This window comes from Gopherus flavomarginatus, chromosome 1 (genome assembly GCF_025201925.1).
Source record: "Gopherus flavomarginatus isolate rGopFla2 chromosome 1, rGopFla2.mat.asm, whole genome shotgun sequence".
NCBI classification, from domain to species: Eukaryota; Metazoa; Chordata; order Testudines; family Testudinidae; genus Gopherus; species Gopherus flavomarginatus.
Window position 1 is genome coordinate 92,467,799 of NC_066617.1, and position 23,217 is coordinate 92,491,015.

Consider the following 23,217-nt stretch of genomic DNA (forward strand, 5'->3'; position numbering starts at 1 on the left):
TTGTACTTGAAGCTGTGTAAATGGATATTTTACAGTTGAGCAAGTTTTGACTCCAATGTAGGCAGTCCAATTATCTAATCAGTGGGCAGAACTATGTTTCCTTCAATCTTCTCTCTTGAGGAGCCTTTTTTACCCATCAGCATTAAAATCTATTTGAAAGATATGCCCAGATAATTCCATTCCTATGGACTGTCTGGTACAAGGATTAATTTCCGCAGTGTTTAAATTTTTTTAGAACACTTTCTTCATAACTTGAACTCTTCTTTTTTTCACTCTTGCCTTTTTCCAGACCCAACAGTAATAACAAAGATGCCTGGCCATCATTACAGAGTTCAAGTAAATCAGCCAACGGTTTAACAATGGAACACAGGAAAACGCCTCCTATATTAGAAAATGGCACAGACCCAGAACACATGACTCCAGATGGTCCAGACTCAGATTTCGGGTAATTGTGCTGCCTTTTATACTTTAGCTAGCTTGCTTTCTCTCTCACTTAATGGTGTGGAGGGATGGTTCTCCAGCCTCTCTGGTTGGAGAGCTGGATTCAAAATTTCATGAGGTCACATACAGAAACTAGTTTGGGCTCAGCCTAGCCTCTACCCCATGTCAAAAACACTGCATGTGTGACAGTTTGGGAAAATCCTAGAGCTAAGATAATAGGTGATGGTGCAAGTAAGGATTGAGGTGAATTGGCAGCACTACAGTCACGGGAAGCTTGTGTAGAAGCTTCCCACACTAAGCATGTCCTAGCCAGGGATAAGTCCCCCACATTTATGAACAACTTCAGAAGTTCTTCAAGAAAAGTATAATTCTTGTAGTGCATTAGGAGGCTTTTAGTTGATGGCTTTTGAAAAGTTGGCTTATGATGGCCCAAAAGGTAAAAATTGTAATACTAAATATTTACTTCCATCTCTTCACCTTGATGTGTTCTAGGAACTTAGTCACAATATTCAGGGTTTCTTGTGTTTTTGTACACTAGCATGTATGGCAGGGCACCACAGTTTGCTGAAATTCCTTTGTGCCAAGGAGTCTCATCCACTTGGTTGACAGTTTCCCGACATACTGTTATACGGGGTCTCTGAATTTCTTTATAGTACTATTGGTATCCACTTCCATCATAAACATTGTTGGGCAGATTTTGCTACATCTTGCAATCATATCACCACAGGCTGTGATTCCATTAGATCTCTTGGGCTAAACTGGGTTGGGCTAATGCAAGTTTTAAAAGGGAGAGGACAAAAGGAAAACCCAGAATATCACAGATGTAATGGTGGTGATTCAGCAGCTATTCTTCCTTTTTGGGTCAGCATTGAATCAAACCTTAGCATAAGAGAAATTTCACTTTTGAAGGTCACACCTTTTGGTTGAGATGTAAGAGGAGTCATTCTCATTTGTGTTCAGAAACCCTATGGTGCTTCACCCAAGAGTAGGAGTGTTAACAAAAGTGTCTTGGGCAAATTCCAATTAGGTAATTTAGCTTCTAAAATTTCCCCTCTAGTTTCAGTTAACTCTGATATTCTTCACTTCCAGTCGTTTATTGCTGTGTGCAGCTAAACAGTTGCTAAGTTTCACTCCAGCGGTGGCTGAATTTCAGCGGTGGACAAGCATATTATAGGCTGTGCTGGGATCTTTCTGAATGGAATTCACTATATAAGCAAAATTATTAAAATATAAGGATTCATTGATAGTTTTGTTGTTGATGGGGTTGTAACTATAGCTTGTAAAACCTGTTCACTTAAAGACCCTTTGTATAGATCTCAAGTATAATCTGTTTTGCTTCTCAGCAATTGGATTGTCATAAACGATCACATACTTGCTTCAGGATACAGCAATACTATTATTGTCAATGTCTTTGTAGGGCTGAACATCATTTAAGCATTTTTTTCTGCCAAGAACTGAATACTTAGGACATGGCTACATAAGGACATGCAGGAATGTTAATTTGAATTAACTAAAGGTGTGAATGTGAAGTGGATTAGTTAAAACCACATTAAATCCCTGTGTGGATACTGCTGTTCAGAATTAATGGCCTTAATTTGGTTTAGTTTAATTCACTTCAAAGTTAATTAAGATAGTGAAATAAGGCTACTGTAGTTAATTTGGATGAATTTTCCACGTCTCTGTGTAGACAAGCTTTTAGTGAAGTTTGCAACAGAATTCTTGTGCTGTAGATATGCATTAGCCTTTGTCATAAATCTCTGTTCAAAACATAAATAGGATAAGTTATTCTTACAGAACTTGATTTTGCTTGAGATGAGCAAGAAATAATTAAGTGGACTACCTTGGAATAGGCATCTTCTACGTATCTGTTCCTATGTGATTTTTGTCCTTCTAAATTATTTCAAAGTAGTTAAGGCCCAATTCTAATCTCTGGTCTAAGGTTTAACCAATGTGCTTAAGCACAGCAGTTGCCTTTACCCAAGTCCTGTGCTCTCTGATTAAGTTTTAATTTAATTCTGATCTCTTAATTGATGGTGTTTTCTGGCTAGCCAAATGGCCTGGTACAATAATAGGTGTCCTGCTGCTGTGAAGTTTGGGCATTTTAACAACTGGCTGGGGTCTAGAGGGCTGCGCCCAAGTAAATAACTCAACATTAATATGAATTACTTTTGCACCAAATACAGTTTGTAATATGACCTGTATTGAACTGTGGCTTTCTAATAAAAATATAATATTCTAAAGTTCTTCATGTTACTTTTGATATTCTTTCTCTGCAGAGGCAATCATTTGGGTCTGTACAGTCTGACACTTGTACAAGCCTCTGCTATGCTAGGAGTAGATATACTATATTTGTGGTCATAGCCTGAATTTATGGGACTTTTGCATCTGGACCTACACTGATTCCCTAGGCTAGCGTGGAATTCAGAGCACTTCGGACTGCTCCTAAATGGCTGTCAGAATCTTTTAGAATGGCTGCAGTGATTCTGAGGTGGCATTTTTGTCCTTTTCTCTTTGTTTTTCATTTTTTCTCTGCATTTATCTTCTGTTTTTAGACCTTGCCTCTTCTCAGATTTTCTGAGTCTGCAGACTTAACTCCCTCTCCACCTTAGTAGTTGTCCAGGTCCAAGTTGAAAGACCAGTGATGAGCCATTCTGGGAAGTTGAACTGCCACTGCCTTGTCTATATCTTTCTCTAGATGAAGGATGTCAGTCTTCAAGGCAGTTAATCTCATACCTCTTATAAACATGAAATACACATTAGGGGCGGGGGAACTAAGTTCTTTGTGCCTCTCAGTAACAAACCCATGGTACTAAAAATTTTTTTACAGAATTGAAGGATAACAAATTTGGGATTGCAGATGGACCATTGGCTGCTCAATAGAACAATGCACAAGCAGAATAGAGTGTATGAAATACACCTCTATGGCTATAAACTAAAACTTGGCAAATGGTAGAATTGGAACACTTCTGATTTAAGAAGTCGTCAAACAATAGGTGGACTTTCCTTCATAATCTCTTGAAATTAGTTTTGAGCAATTTCTGTTCTAAGTGTTTATACCACAAAATAAACCAGCTTCTTATGTTCACTTTGGTTATTCTGATGTTTGCATATATCTTACTTGATTTTTTTTTTTCCCTCGCCATCCCTTTTTCCAGCCCTATCGACAAACCTTCAGACGCTCTCAGTATAGGAAATGGTGACAACTCACAGCAGGTATGGCCTGAAAGCCAACATTATGTAAATGTGAATTGTATTTGTTTGTTTGAAGTTCAGTTGCAACCTTTATTTTGAAAGAGACGTATTTTTTTGTGAAATATCAGTGTGGCATGTTAGTTTCTTTTGATAACGGTTGACTAATTTTAAATGTCTTTTGATCAAAAAATGGGCTGCATCAGGCTGATTTGTTTGACATTTAAACTCTGTGCTCACAGAAGTAATCTTAATTTAATCTGAATTTTTCTAGTCTTCAAACTGAATTTTAAAATTTTTATTAATAAGGAATGACTAAGTCTAAGGATACATATCTTATTCTGTTGTATTTTTTTTCTCCCCTGCCACCAGATAACAAACAGTGACACACCTTCACCACCACCTGGTTTATCAAAACCCAATCCAGTCATACCCATCAGTTCATCCAATCACAGTGCGCGGTCTCCTTTTGAAGGGGCTGTAACAGAGTCACAGTCGCTGTTCTCGGACAACTTCCGGCACCCCAACCCCATCCCAAGCGGGCTCCCTCCATTCCCCAGCTCTTCACAGACTTCTAATGACTGGCCCACAGCACCAGAACCACAGAGCCTCTTCACATCAGGTATGAAAGCCTGGTTAAGGTATTGGAAGTCACTTATGTTTGAAGTTTATGCCTCTTTATTTTTTCTCACCATTATTTTAATTACATTTGAGAGTCAACTAAATGCATGTTTACTTAATTCTTATCAAGAAATCACTCTTCCCAGCATCCCAGCTGCTTGTTGGAGTTCTCAGAGCATCTAGTGCAGTAGTATTCATGTCTGCTTAAATGCTAAAAATACAATTTATTACAGATCTTAGTGCTGAAAGCATGTTGTTCAAAATGTTTTGCTTAAAATAACAGAACAACATAGAGGTAGGAGCAATATATACCAAAAGCCATATTCGTATTATAATCTGAAGATCCAGCATGCACAGGTTTGTAATTATATTTAGTGAAGTGGTTATGACAGAATTTTTGGCTGATGGTTATGCAAGCTACCTTAGTCTTCATCTTTTTTGGCCAGTGTTTGACTACACAATCATGGGCCAGCTGCAGCCACTGAGAGGTAACTACATTGCATAGATGTCAAGTATCAGAGGGGTAGCCGTGTTCGTCTGGATCTGTAAAAGCAGCAAAGAGTCCTGTGGCACCTTATAGACTAACAGACGTTTTGGAGCATGAGCTTTCGTGGGTGGAAATTTCCACTACATGCATCTGAGGAAGTGGGTATTCACCCACGAAAGCTCATGCTCCAAAACATCTGTTAGTCTATAAGGTGCCACAGGATTCTTTGCTGCTATTGCATAGATGGTTTCTTTTAGAATATCCATTCACAGGAATGGGATGTTGTGCTGTATCAGGTACATGAACTGAAATTAGACATACTCTGTGGTGATAACAAGTATCTAGTGGTTAATGGCACATAGATGTTCCATAGGAACCTGCAAGGTATTTTAAAGAATTCTGCCTCGTAGATATCTTTCATTTACCAGGCAGTGTATTACCAAACATGTTTGTTCAAGATCAAAATGCTTTTTGCTTGAGTTAATGTATTTTTCAATTCAGGTAGAGAATAAAACACGATCATCCTGTTTTGTCATCAAAATTCATACTAAGGAAATGATAGGTATTGGAGATTGATCATGTAAGGAATAAGCAACAGTGGCGGGTAAACTCCCAGGCAACATAGATCTGGTTTCCACTTCTGTCATTTGTGCTTTATGGATTGTTGCCACTTAAATTTAAGTTTGTCTAAACTGTGGATCTTGCAGCAGCACAGCTCCATCACTATTGCTCTGCCACTGTAAAGTCACCAGTGTAGCTGCTCTTTCCTGGCAGGAGAGCGCTCTCCTGCTGGCATAATTAAACCACCCCCAGCGAGTGGTGTTAGCTATGTTGGCAGGAAAACCTCTCCTGCCGACATAGCACTGTCCACACCAACACTTTTGTCTGTGAAACTTATGTCAGTCAAGGGTGTGGAAAAAAACAAAGTTTAACTGACAAAAATGGTAGTGTAGACAAAGCCTAAACGTGGAATATCTACTTTCCTCATGCTTAGTGTCTCTCTAATTCTCATACTGGGGACAGAAGTGGAAGTTGAGGTTCTAGTCTTCTGAGAACTGATGCACAGAGCAGTTTCCGTCATTTTCTCCACTCTTCTCATAATGATGTGTACTCCTCTAAGCAGTTTTTTCCAGCTTCTCCCTCCCAACAGAGGGAGACCATGCAAATGCTCATTTGTGATACTGCCTTATAGAAGGGGACTTGCTGGCTCAGAATCTGTCTCCAGCGTGTTGTCTGTTATACTTTCCCCAAAAACTGAATGACCGCTTCCAATGTTCAGAGACTATGAATTTAATATTTTTAAAACATGTATAAACAGTAAGATGAACTAGATATACACAAAGGAAATGAAAATGTGAAGAAGAGTTTTTGGTTACTTGTGTCCACAGCAGTGCTTCAAAGCACTTATCAAAATGTACAGTACAGCTATTTTTCTTCAACTTCCCTTGTCAAGGTGCATATTTTACTCATTCATGTAATTTGGTTTTGTTTATACTCTGCAAGATATTTCCCAGTGTTGCTCAGAAGTCATCAGTACTTGTTTTCAGAAGTACCAGAAGCGAAATCTTTTCCCCTCCTACAAAATTGTTACATATCAGCCCTGAAATACATTAGAACTGAAAGCAGACTATTGAATTTAACAGCACCTTTATTTAATAAGACTAAGGAATTTTTACTTTGTCACTCTGACTAATGCATTTTTCAGTGGAAAGCTTTTACTAGTAAAAACTCAAACAATATTGTGTTCAAGCACCGGTTTAGTCATCCTATATTTCTGTTCTTTGCTCTTACCAAATAAATATCTTCAGTAAGGGCTTTCATTTTTTGCATGTCAGACCTGTTTCTGCTGTATCCTGCAGTGAAATCAGTCCTGTCTGTAATATCTCAAATCGTCCCATATTCCTAGTTAGTTTGTAGTGGGGTGAGATAGAAAGATAAGATGGGCTGTGAAAGTGGAAGCACTTGTTCAAATACCAAATGTTTTTGGAGCAATGTCATAAAAATGTATGAATATGAAAGGTGACTGGATGTTGACATTTAATAGTACTGGATCTGAAAACTGCAGAAATATTAAAGACTAAAGAGGTGAGATTAGTTCAGATGTTAAATGTCATCCCTCTTCTCCTCCAACAGAAACCATCCCAGTATCCTCCTCTACAGACTGGCAAGCGGCATTTGGGTTTGGCTCCTCCAAACAGCAAGAGGATGACTTAGGGTTTGACCCCTTTGATATCACCCGCAAAGCCTTAGCAGACCTGATTGAGAAGGAACTGTCAGTCCAAGACCAGCCTTCCCTCTCACCCACATCTCTTCAGAACCCTTCCCTGCACACTACAACCGCCAAAGGGTCAGGGTCTGGATTCCTGCATCCTGCTGCGCCCTCAAATGCCAACTCTCTCAATAGCACCTTTCCAGTCTTGCCACAGAGGTTCCCGCAGTTTCAACAGCACCGAGCAGTTTACAACTCCTTCAGTTTTCCAGGCCAAGCAGCTCGCTATCCTTGGATGGCCTTCCCACGCAATAGCATCATGCACTTGAACCACACAGCAAATCCCACCTCAAATAGTAATTTCTTGGACTTGACTCTCCCGCCACAACACAGCACAGGTCTGGGAGGGATCCCTATATCAGGTAGGTGAACCAAGGCAACCATGAACGTATCACCTGATTCATGCCTTCAGCTTCTCTGGGCCAGGGTGGGAGGAGGGGGATAGCCAGCTACCAGTGCTAGACTGCTTCTGTGATTGTCATCCTGGGCTTCTTTTGGGGCAACATTGTCTTAAATGGGCCCTCTTTCATTTTTTTTGGAAGGTTTAATTGGATGTTTAGCCTTGTAACATTGAGCTTTATAAGGAAGGTGGAGTATCTTGTGCCCAATTATTTCATTTGAAAAGAGATTGATATTTCAGTTCTTCAATCTTGCCAAGGTCTGGCTTTCCATGAAAACTTAAAAGGAAGAGTAGGCCTTGGAATTTCAGTCAGACTCCAGTATCAACATGCAGGTGCTAATCCATGTTTTAAAAAGATATGCAAAAATTCTTTGCAAGCATTAAGGGATCAAGCCACCGGCCAGCTGTCTTGGCTAGATTGTTCCCTTCCACATGCAAGCAAAACAAACTGCATATTTAACAGTCCATGCCATTTATTTCTGCACTCCAAATGGTTTTAATGTTTTACATGCAATCTTTGATGTCCTAAGAGAAAACAGGCCAGTTCTGGACCATGGCTGGATTGGTGGGTTATTGCAACAACACATTGTGACTAGAGGGCTAAATAGCCAGAACGTTGGTCTGGTTCACTTCTGGGATTTGAAGCTCATCCTGTACTCCCAAGCTGCCTTTAATAATTTGGCCTAAACAGGTGTTTTCCAGGAAAAATATATTTATATGGAATTTTGTTTTCAAGATGACTAGCAATTTAAGGAAGAAAAAGTCTCCTAAGCCATTTGCAGTCATGGATTGAGGAATGCTGCTCTGAGACATTGCCACTATTTTCTTTGAGCATTTTGGAGAAATATGTTGCAACTTCTGAAGTGTAAGAACAGTAGGACAATGAAACGAACAGCCTAGGGAGGTTGTGAAAGCCCCTTCACTGGAGGTTTTCGAAAGGATGCTTGATAGCCATCTGTCTTGGATGGTTTAGACTAGTGATTCTCAAACTTTTTTTCCCCTGGACCCCTTGAAAATTGCTGAGGGTCTCCATGGGCCACTTAATGATCTTTCCAAATGTTGTTTGTACCGTTAGCTAATTATTGTAAAGTGCTTTGGATAAAAGCACTATATAAAAAACACTTAATTGTTTTTGATCTACAAATAGAAGCACACACCTCATATTTTAATATCAGTAGTCTTACCTTTCTAATGCGATGGATGTGCCCTCTCTTCTCCGCCACAGCAGACCCTGATTTGGGGCTAGGAATGGGGAGGGGTCTCTCCCTTGCTGCTGCTGCTGCAGCCCCTGCTGGGAAGGAGGGGGATCTCTCCCTCTCTTCCCCGCTGCCACAGCCCTGAGCTGGGGAAAATAGTCTTTAGCCACCGCAGCCCTGCATGTCCCAAATTCCCCCATTCCCTCTTCTCACTCCGTATTCTCCCCCGCCCCTAAGGCCTCCACCTCACCTTACATGTGCATCTTCTCCAGGGTCCAGGCACCTAATTACGGAGCCATGCAGGCGTGGCTCCACTAATTAAGTGGATGATGCTTCATTCTATTGTGTGCAGCCACATGGGTGCACACCTTAGAGGGAACTATCCACGGGCCACCTGAAATGGAGCTCGTGGACGACTGCTGGTCCACAGACCACAATCTGAGAATCTCTGGTTTAGAAACCACAAATCCTGCACTTTGGCAGAGGGTTAGACTTGATGACCCTTGCAGTCCTTTCTGACCCTACGTTTCTATTAATCTAATGATTAAGAAAATCTAAAGGCGAGTGGCCTAGAAACTTTTTACTACATATTTTTGCTACTCAAGTGCAGAAGCTAATTTTGGCAGTTTCTTCCTTCTGCTTTGTCCTCTGAATCCTTGCCAGAGCCCGATCATTTCCAGGCTTTTTCCTAGGCTTCTCAAGGGTAAAATAAATATTTGTAGCCTGGAACAAACATTGCGAGTGTCCAGACTAGCCTTTACAATGAAGTTGGCTCCCTCAAGTTAAATGATGATTAACTCGAGGGTTGTTTTATATTTTTTTAACACACCCTTTAAGGTAAACAAGAAGGTCTCTAGTTTTTTGCTACCTCATTAAGGTGTTTACACTTACAGCCTAACAATGCAAATAGATATTTTCACTTTTCACTAAATTAGATCAAATTTATTTGCGCATTCAGACACTGAAAATTATTCTGAGCTCTGTGACTTGATATAGTTTATCCTGGATGAGTGGCTAAAGGTGCTAGTCCAAGGGACCAATGGTAGGGTTGAGGTTAGATACCTTGAGTCATTATGGTTTTAAAAAAAAAAAAAAGTTCTGTGGTGTTTCAAAAATAACCTCAGCTTTTCAATAAGGCTTTTGATTCTGGCAAAATGAGTTTTCAAGGTCATTCTTAAAATCACATCATTTAATTGCCTTTTGGCCATGCTGTTTTCCCTTTTTGTGCTGCACAGGACTTGAATATCCTTCTTGGTATTGCTATGGCTCCATGGACTTTTGCGCCCATGACTAGTATATAGCCTGTCACTTACATGTTTCACTGCCTGTTTTTAAAGGACAAAAAATATCCTTGAACACCAATATTTTCTCTCAGTATGTAACTATTAGAACCAATTCATCTTCCAAAAATATTTGCAAGTACAGAAAACACAAAATAAACATCTGCTGACATTTCTGTCGAAAGTCCATCCTGCTAGCTTTGAACTCTTGTTAAAGTGCTGAAGGTTACCTAGTTCAGTCTGGCAAGTCCACTAGCTCTCCAACCCACATCCATAGTGGTTTTAATAAACTCCTTCAGAGGGGAATGTCCTCTGCATGGATGCACTGGCTAGTCTGTTTTTCTCTGATCCAAAATTAACAGAAGTTCATGAAGGTCAGATCATTCTGTTGGATTATGGATTTTTATTGTATGGATTTGTTCAGTTTGCATGGAACATCACAAATGGGTCCTGTTCAATGATTGGGGGCTCCTCGGAATTACTGAAATATAAAATAATTATTCCTGGAAGATAGGAAGTACACTGACATTTCCGCCTATATTTTCCCATGGCATATTGATCTATTAGAACACATCTTTTATTTCCCACCACTCACTGATAGAGTTCTCATTTCAGATAGGTCTCTGATCTGCAGAGCTTTCTACAAAATTACTTTTACTTTTTCATGTGATAACTTCCCATCCTTGGGCTTCTCTATACATATAGCTAAAATGGTACGACCCCCTTAGTGTGGTTGTAGTTTTACAATCCATATGGGAAGAAAAAGTAATCCTGGTATAAGGCACCTTTATATGGATAATTGCATCCATACTGGGCGGTGATACTTGTATAACTAGATTAAGGCTGTGATTTTACCAGATAGTTATACCAATACTAAAATAAATCTGTGTAGACTAGGTTTTTAAGGCTGTATTTACATTAAGGGGCTGTAACTGTCATCAGTGGTAGTACTTTTGTAGACAGGGCTCCAACAGCATCCAGCATTTTACTGACATGGTGATAAAAATACTAAAAGCTGCTGGTGTCTTGTCTACACTAGGACTTACCAGGAAGCTGAACACTTCCATGGATCAGAGATCAGAAATAAATGCTTTCAGGTTGCATACAACTTACAAACAATAATCCTGGACTAGTGTTTAGAAAGAGGACATCTGAGCCTTCCAAGCATCATCCCGTTAACTTGCCTTTCCACTCACCCAGCCATTGTCAACATTTTTTTAATCTATATCTATATAAAATCAAACCTGATTAAAAGAGCCTCACAAAACTTTGATTTGAAATCAGCATACTGTTTGCTAGACTCTTCAGTCCCATGATTCACTAATTTTACTACAGAAGTTGGAGGATGTTTAGCCAATTAAATTGCGGAACTTTTTAGTGCTATAATTTTGCACGAAGAAGTTACTTAGTGCCATAGAGTATGGCTCTTTCAAATGTTCTATTTTAACTATTACAGATCCTTTTTTAAGGTTACAAAGGGAGAGAACATTTTAAAATTAATATCAGTTTACATTGGTATTCATTAGTTTTATTTTTCAGTGTTAACTTTAGGACACCGTATAAATTTTATCTCTTTAGTCCAGAACAGAATTATTTTCTTTACTTTGCAGTCCTATAATCCCAAAACAGCTGTTTATGATGCCCAATCATATAAATGGAAGGACACTCAGGGCAGGACACCATCTAAATGTATATAGGATCCATATTAAGAAAAAAATCAAATGTGCATTTGACTTTATGCTTGTTCTGATGTGATTCATGAAGAAAATGTGTGATTGGAAGATAAGATATGATGAGTTGCCATATGACTCAAATGGTGGGAGAAGGCAGAGTGATAAACCTCCCAGATGTGGAGTGTTACATTAAAAAAGGAACACCAAATAGGATATGAGAGAGAAATAATTTCATTTGCCCTCTTTGCCCACCCATCTTTTCTAGTCTCACTCCCACTGGCCACTGTGTTTGAATGTTCTCTAATGCCTTGCTCAATTTAATATTTCCACCTTTTCATCTTTTTCTTGGCCAAGTGCAAAGAATTTCCATCCACCTTTAATGTAACTGGCCAAACTTGCAGCACTGTCACAGACACTTTATTCACCTTCTGTCACCCTTCTGACATAGTACTTTACGGAAAACTACCTGTTTACTTGGCACTCTTTGTCATTTGGTCTTGTCTCAGCAGCATTGCTTGCAACATTTCTACCATTATCAACAATTCCTTTTCCTTCTGCTGCTACCTTCCCGACACCCGAAAATCTACTGCTACTCACTCTTTCGTAATCCTTTCTCTGACCATGACCTACACACTAATCATCAAAACTGAGCAGTGATTTTAGGTGCCCATCTTCAGACACCTTAAAGGAGTCTCCATTTTCAGAAAGTGAACACTTGCTATCAGATGCCAAGCTGGTACCCAAGATCACTATTCAGTTTTGAAAATCTTGGCTGATTTAGTCTTTAACCCCTTCTTTCTTAGCAAAATGATTGTGTTGCTATCAATGTTCAAACCACGTTTTGCACACTAGTCTCAACTATTTGTAATTCAGGTTTCACTATGACAATTGCCTAGTAGCATCTGTGTATTCAATCTTCATCAGCAAAAGTTTGTCTTGACCTCTGTGTAAATCTTGGCACTCACTGATTGACTTTGTCCTCCTGAATACTCTCTGTAACTGTTCAGGTGTTAGGTTTCTTTTCATTGTGGTCCTTCCCCCTCTAACAGTGCTTTGTCTCTGGTGATTCCTCCTATTGAAGCTCAAGAGTTCAGTTCTAAGCCCTTTACTTTGCTTCTTCTGTCACTTCTATTTTTAACTGTTACTTTTTCCTGTTATCCTGATAAATTTTTCAGTGGGTTCAGCACAATACATAGTAGAGGGTAAATCCACTTATAACCAGTTTTCTGGGATTTCTTTAGTCTTATCTATCCCACAGTGCTAGCCGTATGAACTCCATTGAATGTCTTACACTATACAGGAACAACTATGAACTATCTTTTAAATCAATGGTTTTCAAACTGGGGGTCGCGGAATGTAAGGCAATGGGTCACGGTGACTCTGGTCAGCACCACCAACTGGGCCATTAAAAGTCCCGTTGGCGGTGCTGCCCGGCTACAACAGGCTAGTCCCTACCTGTTCCGACACTCACGCTGTGCCCTGGAAGCGACCAGCAGCAGGTCCAGCTCCTAGGTGGGGGGTGGTGGCAATGGGAGCTGGGAGGCAGGGCTGCTGAGAGCGGGTTTGGGCCCTGGTGAAAATTTTTTTGGGAGGCCCCGAGCAAGGGCAGACTGGCCAAACAGGGCTGGGGAAGCCGGACCCCGGGCCCCCTTCCAGGCCCTGGTAATTTGTACTGGCTTTCTCCCCCCCCAGTTGAACCTGCTGGGAGGTGGGGGTGGTGTGCCTGTGGGCAAGAGCCACTTGCGCGCCTCCGCCTAGGAGCCAGACCTGCTGTTGGCCGCCTCCGGAGTGCAGTGCGGTCCGCGGTGCTAGGACAGGCAGGAAGCCTGCCTCTGCACCCTGGCTACGCCGCTGACCAGAAGCCACCGGAGGTAAGCCTGCTCTCCAATCCCCTGCCCCAGCCCTGAGCCTCCCTCAAACCCAGAGCCCTTTCCTGCACCCCAAACCCCTCATTCCTGGCCCCAGCCCAGAGCCCTCACCCCACCCCTTCCCACACCTACTCCCAGTCCCATCCTACAGACCTCACCCCAAAGCCCTCATCCCCAGTTCCGCTGGGTTGCGGGCATCCACTGGCTTGCCAGAAAAAAGTTTGAAAACCACTGCTTTAAATTACCACTCTTAACCAATTGTCAAGTCTCTGTTTACTTCAGCCATGTTCACTTATGGATTAATCTTTCACCTGAATATCAGTCAAAGGTTTGTGGGACAAATTTCAAACTCTATTCTGCCTTCTGATCTCCCATTCTGCCTTCAGTTCCCATAACCATGGCCCTCTCCTTGACTCTGATCTTCCGATATATGCTTTGTCTGCAAACTTGCCTATTGTCACTTCTTCAATATTGCCTCTGTGTACCCCCCCCCATCTTGATGCCACTTCTGCAGAGATCTTTATCTTGCTTTGAATACTGTAACCCCTTTAAGAGTTTCTCCAGTTCCTGATTGTTCCAACATGTTCAAAATGTTGCTTCCCACAAGTGCATGTACCCAGGCTCCCTACTAATTTCAGGGACCAGTCTGGCGTTGCCTTGTTTTTAAAAACCAACCATAGACATGTTTCATTCTGCCTCTTGAATCTTATCTCTTTGGTCTCCATTTACTCCCTCAGCTCACTTACTAAGTAAGAAGATATTGAGAGAGAAAGTCATGTCTGTTCAAGAACTTTCTACACATCATCTCCCATCTGGAGCACTCATTGTTTCTCAAACTTTTTTTTAAATCTCATTTGTGCTCTTACCTTTTGATGTTAATTTTGTAAGTGTATTTAACCCTGAGGTGTTTCAGATACAGTTGTGTGAAAGATGCTATTCCTAATAAACCTCACTGTATAAATATCAGTGCACTAGTCTATAGCAATGGTTCTCAACTTTTTTTCATTTGCGGACCCCTAAAAAACTTGCAATGGAGATATGGACTTCTTTGGAAATTTCGAGTGGACATGCCAGACCCCTTTGGAAATCCATTGTTGGTGTGTATATATAGTTGAATTCTGTTCTGTCACTTTTCAGTCTCTTTTGTGAACCCCTTAGATATAGTCCGCAGACTGAGAACTACTGCTTTTACAGGACATTGTTTTGTGCATTTGCAAGTTTTAATAAACTTTCAACCTGAACTGTCCTAACCTGATGAACTAACTCGTACACTAGCACTAATAGTAACACTGAGGTTCCAGATTTTCAAAATGTTTTGAATGTTCCTAACTTACAAAATTAGTAGCATTTTAAAATGTTTCAAGAACTCTTGGAGCCAAGTTTTTTCTCCCTTAACTGCAACAAATTCAGATGGACTGTGAATGTCTAACACAGCTAGGATGGAAATAAATATTTTACTGGTGAAAATAGACTTCTCAGAGGACTGAGTAAGAGTGACTTCCTCCTTTAGGTGTTGATTGTGACCAAAGATGATATTTGGTGGCATTTTGCTGTTTGTTTCACTTTGTAGTGGATAGATGGTTCATGCCCTTCTTGGTAGTTGCGCTAGAGGAGCAAAGTATTCCATTAAAATAGATTGTATTCAGTTTCCATCCCTAGTGGTGGGGAAAGTTAGCACTCGTTTTGTGGGGTAAAAAATACTTCTGTCCTCATGGCTGTAAATTCTTCATGTTTCAGTGCTAAACTTCGTTTTGCTTTTTGAAAAAGGGATGAATTGAAAGCTGAAAGATGTCTAACCAGAAATCAGCGTATAGACAGAATAAGTCCCCAATTCTGGTTAGGGCCTCTGGATGCTATGGCTGTAGAAGTAGTAGACTTCCCCTTATGCTAGATTTGACATGTTCCATTTCTTGAAAGCACTTATCCTTAGGATCTAGAGCTGCTGTTGCACATTTTTAAAACTCACAAAGTAAAATTCAAAATGTACAACTTGCCTTGTGAGTCAGTCTAAAAAACATGTTACAAGTAGAATAGTTAGCACACACTAAAATGATTAAATAGATTTGAGCTTGGATAGACTGAGAAGAGGTCAAAAGTTGAGGTCCTTCATTCAAAACTCCCTGCAAGTGCTTTCTTTTTAAACCAGAGGATTTAGTATGCACGTTTCAACAGGTTGAATGCAGCAATATTTTAGAGGAGGAAGATCTCTCATTACTGAGGGCCCTAAGTTGTTATAAGGCTTTATTGGTCAAAACAGATATCCTAAAATTTCAGTTAGAACCTATCTGGCAACAAATGCAGATTGCCAAACTCTGATAGGCATTCAGCACAAGTGCACATTTCTGAATGAACGTGTTTCTGAGTAGAACATAGCTTTTTGCTATCTGCAATTGTTTTTAAAAAATGGAGTACCTTAAGCTGGTAACTTAATTTGTTAGAATATAAAAATCTCAATGTGAAATTAGGCTGTCTGACTTGTTTCAGTATATGCAAATTTCATCCCTTTCCTCAGCATTGGAATCACATGTTGGGAAAAAAGATATTAAGCTATTTGTAGGCAAAGGTATCTTTTTAAACAAATTTTTTTTGCTTATGTAAGTGAGTCAACTATATCTGAAGATGACCTGCAATAATCATACTGAATCTAGTTTCAGATGCCTTGTTTTCTTTCTTTTGTTTCCTTTTCTACTTCTCTCATCTGACCTGATCACAGAATAACTCTATAAAGGTACCTGCAAATATACATTAATGCGTAACTATCCTAATTTATTTGTTACAAAGACAGAAAAGTCAAGAATGGCTCCAGTCGTCCTCAGTGTGCACACATGCACTGCACTAAATTTATTCTTAGCTCTGAACATAGAATTATAAGATCCTAGGACCAAAAATCCCAATTTAAAATTGTCCTCTGCATTCTCCTTTTAGGGTCTGGAAGTCTTTTTTTTCACTGATTTACAATTTTTAAGTGAAGGTTGAGGTTCTACTTACAGACTGCATCAATCATTAGCATTAAACATACCCAGAATAGGTTCATTTTGATCATCCCATGTGCATGGATGTTATGTACCACTCCCATTTTTAACCAATATGTGCTTTGTCTATATCCCAGATAAATATTTCCACTTGTTTCAGTGTCGTCATTGCTTCCTCTTCAGCTCGTCATTGCAAGTATTGGCCCTTAGGCTAGTATATGGTGAGAATTGCCAGTATAGTATTTTATGTGCTTTCTGAATAAAATGAAAAATGCTCAGTTACTATCAGCCAGTAAACATTCTGTGTATATAATGGCAACTAGGTGGAGGTCTCTATTGATGAATTTTTCAATTTTTTTTTAAATAAACTGAACTGATGTCACTTTGCATGAACAGGGCGTAGTGCAGTGTGGCCCCAAACTGATTAAGGCTTCTAGCTGTTGCAATATATAAATGTTTATTAAACATTTAAAAATTCAGCATCACAGATGCAGGTGTGGTCTGTGAAAACCAGTGGTATGAAGGCATGTATTGCTTTCAAATAACCTATTTTCCTCCATATGTTTGTGCAGGCTGTTTTCTCACAGCTTAAATTAAGTGGCCTGCAGCTGTAATGGCACCAAATTTAGCTTTGTTTACATAACCTTGATTTGTGAGCTGAAGATTACAATCACTCTCCTGAAACTATAGGCAAAAATCTCTTCTCAAATCCACTCAGTAGAACTCCATTTTAGTCTTCTCTCCTTACACGCACAGCTCTCCCATTGAATATCTGACTCCAGATATGCCTTGTGGTACTCTCGAAGTGGAGGGTGAGTACTCTTCCCTTGAAAATAAAATTGGTAGGTGGCTCCTTTTTAAGTCTTATCCAGTCACTAAAGGCCTAGTTAAAGATCATAACTCCAAAGAATCTTCCTCCCACATAAGATAAAATTTAATGCTCACAGGAGCTGAGCTGAGTTCCAGCACTTCCTCAAAAGAAACTTTGAAGTTTGTTTCCCGAAAGCAATAACTGAGTGAAGGTTGCATGAATGAAATAGATTAGAGGAAATAAAATATGAAAGAGAAGAAATGGGAGGATCCGTTAGAACCTATTCTGAAGTTCATACGTGTTCCACATCTACAACTTGGGCTCTGTTGCTCAACCCAGAGCAACAATGCAGTGTTATGAAAATTCCCCTGCTTTCTCATCTGCCCCATGTTCTACTTAAAAGTGCATTAAAGGGGATTCTCTGCTTTCTGTTCCCCATTTTCTGCTCAGAACCGCGATGCAATGCATTCTGTGAAGGGTGTAGTTGTTATACACTGTTGTAAAGAGGTGTGATCCCTTGCTACTCTTCTGTTGCTACCACAATGGAACTGCACCAGTGGTGAATTTAAACATCTGACTTTTGCCTATGCAGATATATGCTAAGAGTTTCCATTTTATTATCATTGGTAAATGACACTTCAACTCCTTGTTTTTTCATAGGAGACGCATTGGCTATGAGTACGACCCTACTAAATTCGTCTTTTTGGTCAATTTTATGGCCATAGGATTTTAAAAATCATAAATTTCATGATTTCAGCTGTTTAAATCTGAAATTTCCCAGTGCTGTAGTTGTTGGGGTCCTGACCCAAAAAGGAACTGAGGGCGGGTTTGCGATCTTATTGTAGGGTGGTTGTGGTACTGCTACTCTTACTTCAGCACTGCTGCTGGCGGTGACGGCACTGCCTTCAGAGCTGGAGAGTGGCAGTTGCTGGCCGGGAGCCCAACTCTGAAGGCAGAGCCACTGCCAGCAGCAGCGCAGAAGTAAGGATGGCATAGTATGATATTGTCACCCTTACTTCTGCATTTACTGCTGGTGGCGCGCTGCCTTCAAAGCTGGGCGCCCAGCAACAGCTGCTGCTCTCCAGCTCCCCACCTCTGAAGGCAGCGCAGAATTAAAGGTGGCAATACCATGACCCTTCTAAAATAACCTTGTGACTGCCCCCCTGCAACTCTCCTTTGAGTAAAGACCCCAATTTGAGAAACGCTGGTCTCCCCCATGAAATGTATATAATATAGTGTGTAAGGACACACAAGACCAGATTTCATGGTTTGTGATGTGTTTTTCATGGCCATAATTTGGTAGGGCCCTAGCTATGAGCCCTGGTCATTAGGATTTTTAGACCTTTTTTTTTTTTAAAAGGTTTTACCTGCTGATGTCAATGTAGGTTGTAGTCAAACTGAAATAAAATGGTAATGGTACTTGTGCAAGCTTTACCCACTTGGTTCTCAGAATAAGAACCTTCACAGCAGATTGTGTTGATCTTCAAAATAGGATCATGCATGTCATCTTGACTCCCCCTTGGTGGGACTTGAATGCCATCCCAGGCTTCCTTATAGTGTGTCCTCCAAGGATCAGATTGGGAAAAATTATAAATAGTGGTACACTCCAAAGCTCCACTCCCAACCCAAGCTTTGCACCTTTGTGATAGCAAAGGGATGTTACTAATAGTACATTGCACAGATCTTCATATGATCACTTCTCTCCTTTCTTGCATGCTGTGATCAATAGTACATTTGTAATATTTCATATAGATAATCAGAAATGGAAATTATGTGTGGTATTGTTTCAAGTTGCCTAGAGACCTAGGCAGACATTACTCTATCAATTTAGATTTTGTTCATATTTTGAAGGTTATCTTTGCAACCATAATGATTGCTATTTTAAAATAAAAGCTTAAATTCTGAAGGACAACATGGTAGCCACAAAGAAAAAGTGTTGGCTTGTTGGGCTGCTTGTCTGTCATTAGGCTTTTAACTAGGGCTGTCGATTAATCGCAGTTAACTCACGCGATTAACTCAGAAAATAATTGTGATTAATTGCACTGTTAAACAATAGAATACCAATGGAAGTTAGTTAAATATTTTGGATGTTTTTTAACTTTCAAATATATTGATTTCTATTACAACACAGAATACAAAGTGTACAGTGCTCACTTTCTATTTTTATTACAAATGTTTGCACTGTAAAAATTATAAATATTTTTCAGCTCATCTCATATGAGTACCATAGGGCAATCTCTTTATCGTGAAAGCGCAACTTACAAGTGTAGTTTTTTTGTCTTTGCTATGTAACTGCACTCAAAAACAAAACAATGTATAACTTTAGAACCTACAAATCCACTCAGTCCTGCTCTTCAGCCAATCACTAAGAGAAACAAGCTTGTTTACATTTATGGGAGATATTGATGCCTGCTTCTTATTTACAATGTCTTCCGAAAGTGAGAACAGATGTTCACATGGCACTTCCGTAGCCGGCATTGCAAGGTATTTATGTGCCAGATATGATAAACATTTGTATGTCCCTTCATGCTTTGGCCAGTATTCCAGAGGACATGGTTGCATGCTGATGATGTGCATTAAAAAAGAAAAGTGTTAATTAAATTTGTGACTGAACTCCTTGGGGGGAGAATTGTATGTCTCTTGTTCAGTGTTTTACGCGCATTCTGCCATATATTTCATGTTATAGCAGTCTTGGAGGATGATCTGGCATGTTGTTCATTTTAAGAACACTTTCACTGCAGATTTCAGAAAACACAAAGGAAGTACCAATGTGAGATTTCTAAAGATAGCTACAGCACTCAACCCAAGGTTTAAGAATCTGAAGTGCCTTCCAGAATTTGAGAGAGGCAGGGTGTGGAGCATGCTCTCTGAAGTCTTAGAAAAGCAACACTCTGATGGGAAACTACAGAACCTGAACCACTAAAAATGAAAATTAGCCTTCTGCTGGTGGCATCTGACTCAAATGATGAAAATGAATATGCATCGGTGTGTACTGCTTTGGATCTTGGCAGAGCAGAATCCATCATCAGCACGGACACGTTCTCTGGAATGGTGGCCAAAGCATGAAGGGGCACATGAATGTTTAGCACATCTGACACGTAAATGTCTTGTAACACCAGCTACACAGTGTGAGGCAAACGCCTGTTCCCACTTTCAGGTGATATTGTAAACAAGAAGCAGGCAGCATTATCTCCTGCAAATGTAAACAGACTTGTTTGACTGGTTGGCTGAAGTAGGACTGAGTGGACTTGTAGGTTCTAAAGTTTTACATTGTTATTTTTGTACATAATTTTACACTTGTAAGTTCAACTCCCATGATAGAGATTACACTACAGTACTTTATTAAGTTAATTGAAAAATACTATTTTTACAGTGCAAATATAATAAGTAAATATAAGCTGACTACTGTACACTTTGTATTCTGTGTTATAATTGAAATCAGTATAATTGAAAATGTGAAACATAAAAATTATTAATATAAATGGTATTTTTGTTTAACAGCACAATTTTTTTAATCATTTGGCAGCACTACTTTTAGCTTAATTTTTTGCTGGTTTTTGGAACACTCATGAAGATATGACTTGCACCCCCAATATATCTGAATTCATAGATGTGGGAGAAGTATAGACATGTAGGAAGAAGCATGAGTTTTAAAAAAACGTAGTTCATGCAAATTGGTTGAAAGTACATGAACAAAAAATTGTTCCTAGAGGGGGTCTACCAAGTCTAGTTTATGGCTTCCTCTGCTCAATGTTCAAGTCCATAAGACCCTTTACTTTGAATCCATGTGGCAGAAAAAAAATCAGGAGAATTGTCCTGTCGCTTTTTACTCTCACAGAGTCCAATATGTGCCACAGCTAGCTATCTTTTTTTAACATGGAAATGTGGCCTGCAACAACAGGTTCCAGCACAAGATATTGCTTCTTGATATGAGCAGCCACTGGCTGTCTGCGTTCTGTCTGAGTAGTGTGCTACATTTTCAGTTTTTATTTGTAAATAATTATTATTCTGGGAATTTTTTAGTCTTTATTTTCTAAATATTAAAACTGGGATGAAATTGGTTTAAAAAATATGGAAAATCGTGGAAAAAATTTTCATAATATACACACTTTATTACCTTTGTACATAAAAACGTTTCAGTTATAATGTATCTTGTGTGTCTCAGAGCTAGTAATTTTACCAGAAATCCTGGTTTGTGTACACTTGCATAATTTTCTTCCAAGTATCCTCATTCATGTTCAGCCTCTTGCTGTCATGGAAGTAGTCCAATTTTGAAAATAAGCACTCTACAACATTAGATCCAGGACATATGCTCAAAGCGTGCCATGCCACTTTTCTGAAGTTGGGACGTATGTCTTCATGACTGTTCCAAAAAGCCAGGACATCCACTTTCACATTGTCAGGGTTAAGCGTGCTTATGTAAGTAGTAAATTCCCCTTTCAGATGTGAAGTTTCAGCTGTACTGTCAAATGGTTGAAACGCTCTAGCATAACGCTCATAGTCTGCTACAAAATTCACCTTGAGGAAGGGGTGCAACACCTGGATCACATTTCAAAAAGAATCTTCAGCACCAAACACTTTAGAGTTCCGATTTCGGGCCACTGTCATCTCACCGTTGTGTTGAAGGTTTTGAAAGCATTTTTGGTTTTCTCATGTTCTTGTATCAGAAGAATTTCCAGCAACACCTGGGTTTTCTTGCAGTATGTTTCTCATGCAGCTTTTATTTTGGTTGTCAGGATCCAGTAAACATCTGTATTGGCAAACGGCAGTAGTCTGAGAATTCCAGTTTTTTCTGTATGTCTCAGTGATTCCAAGTTTTCATTAAGTTGTGTTGGTGCGCAGAATCTGGAAGTCATTTTGGTTATATGCCAGTTTAGTCAGATTTTCTGCTTTAGAACTAACAAACTAAGGATGGTCTAGGACAGGGGTGGACAAACTATTTGGCCTGCAGGCCACGTCGGGGAATGGAAACTGTATGGTGGGCCATGAATGCTCACAAATTTGGGGGTCTGGGTGAGGTCTCTGGTTGGTGCCAGAAATGAGGTCAGTGTGTGGGAGGGGGGTGTGGCCTCTAGGGTGGGTCTGGGGATGAGAGTTTTGGGGCACAAGAGGGAGCTGTGGGCTGGGATTGAGGTGTTTGGGGGTCGGGGCTGTGGCAGGGAGTTAGGGTGTGGGACAGGCTCGGGTGCAGGCTCTTGGCAGCACTTACTGCAAGCAGCCTCTGGAAGCATGCCCCCCCTCCAGCTCCAAGGCACAGCCAGATGGCTCTGCACGCTGCCCTGTTTGCAGGGGTGGTGCTGGAGGATGGGGCATTGCGCATTGCTGTCTGGCCGCACCTCCGTGTACTACATAGGAGCCTGAGGTGGGGTCATGCCTGCTGCTTCTTGGGAGCCACGTGGAGCGGGGCAAGCCCTCAACCCCACTCTCCAGCTGGAGCGCCAGAGCAGGACAAACCACCGAGCCCACTCCCTGGTGGGAGATGAGGGCCAGATTAAACGGTTTTATGGGCCGGATGTGGCCGGCGGGCCGTAGTTTGCCCACTCATGATCTAGGAGATGCATTAGCTTAGTCAACACATTATGTACATAACAGTCAGTGAAGTACAAAATCATCCACCAGTGTGGGACAACAGGGGTGGGTAATCAGCTGTTGGCTCTGCATTTGGCTCAGCACTACCTAAAACAAAGCCTTCAGCTTGTTCACATGCTTGAAAATGGCCCCAGACTCAATGATGCAAGATTTCATGTCTGTCTTTTCTTCTGTAGCCAGTAGCTGCTGACAGCGCAACATTAGTCAGATAAGCAGAACAGGTAATATGTAGCAGCTCTGGTTTCTGAGTGAGTTTAAACTCCAATGCAAACTTAGCCATGTAGGAAGCAGAATCTGTGTTCGTTGTGGCTACTTTTTCCCAAGTTTGTTGGTGTGTCTCAAACATGTCCACTACTACTGTGTTGACAAAATGGGTGTCAGCTGAGCAGATGAATGTCACAATCAGCACAAAAGAAGGCGG

At 40.4% G+C, this 23,217-nt stretch overlaps 1 protein-coding gene across 12 annotated transcripts in view; it reads left to right on the forward strand.

Moving 5' to 3' along the window:
• Positions 1 to 23,217, forward strand: part of CNOT4 (CCR4-NOT transcription complex subunit 4) — a 130,711-nt gene that overhangs the window by 94,154 nt on the left and 13,340 nt on the right. For 8 of the 12 annotated variants that reach the window (XM_050933913.1, XM_050933923.1, XM_050933904.1 and 5 more), the window contains 4 exons: positions 290 to 445; positions 3,597 to 3,654; positions 4,003 to 4,252; positions 6,872 to 7,369. In XM_050933913.1, coding sequence (XP_050789870.1) covers positions 290 to 445; positions 3,597 to 3,654; positions 4,003 to 4,252; positions 6,872 to 7,369 — 962 coding nt within the window. The remainder of the gene's footprint in view (positions 1 to 289; positions 446 to 3,596; positions 3,655 to 4,002; positions 4,253 to 6,871; positions 7,370 to 23,217) is intronic. The other 4 variants (XM_050933958.1, XM_050933966.1, XM_050933984.1 and 1 more) reach the window with 1 other exon arrangement.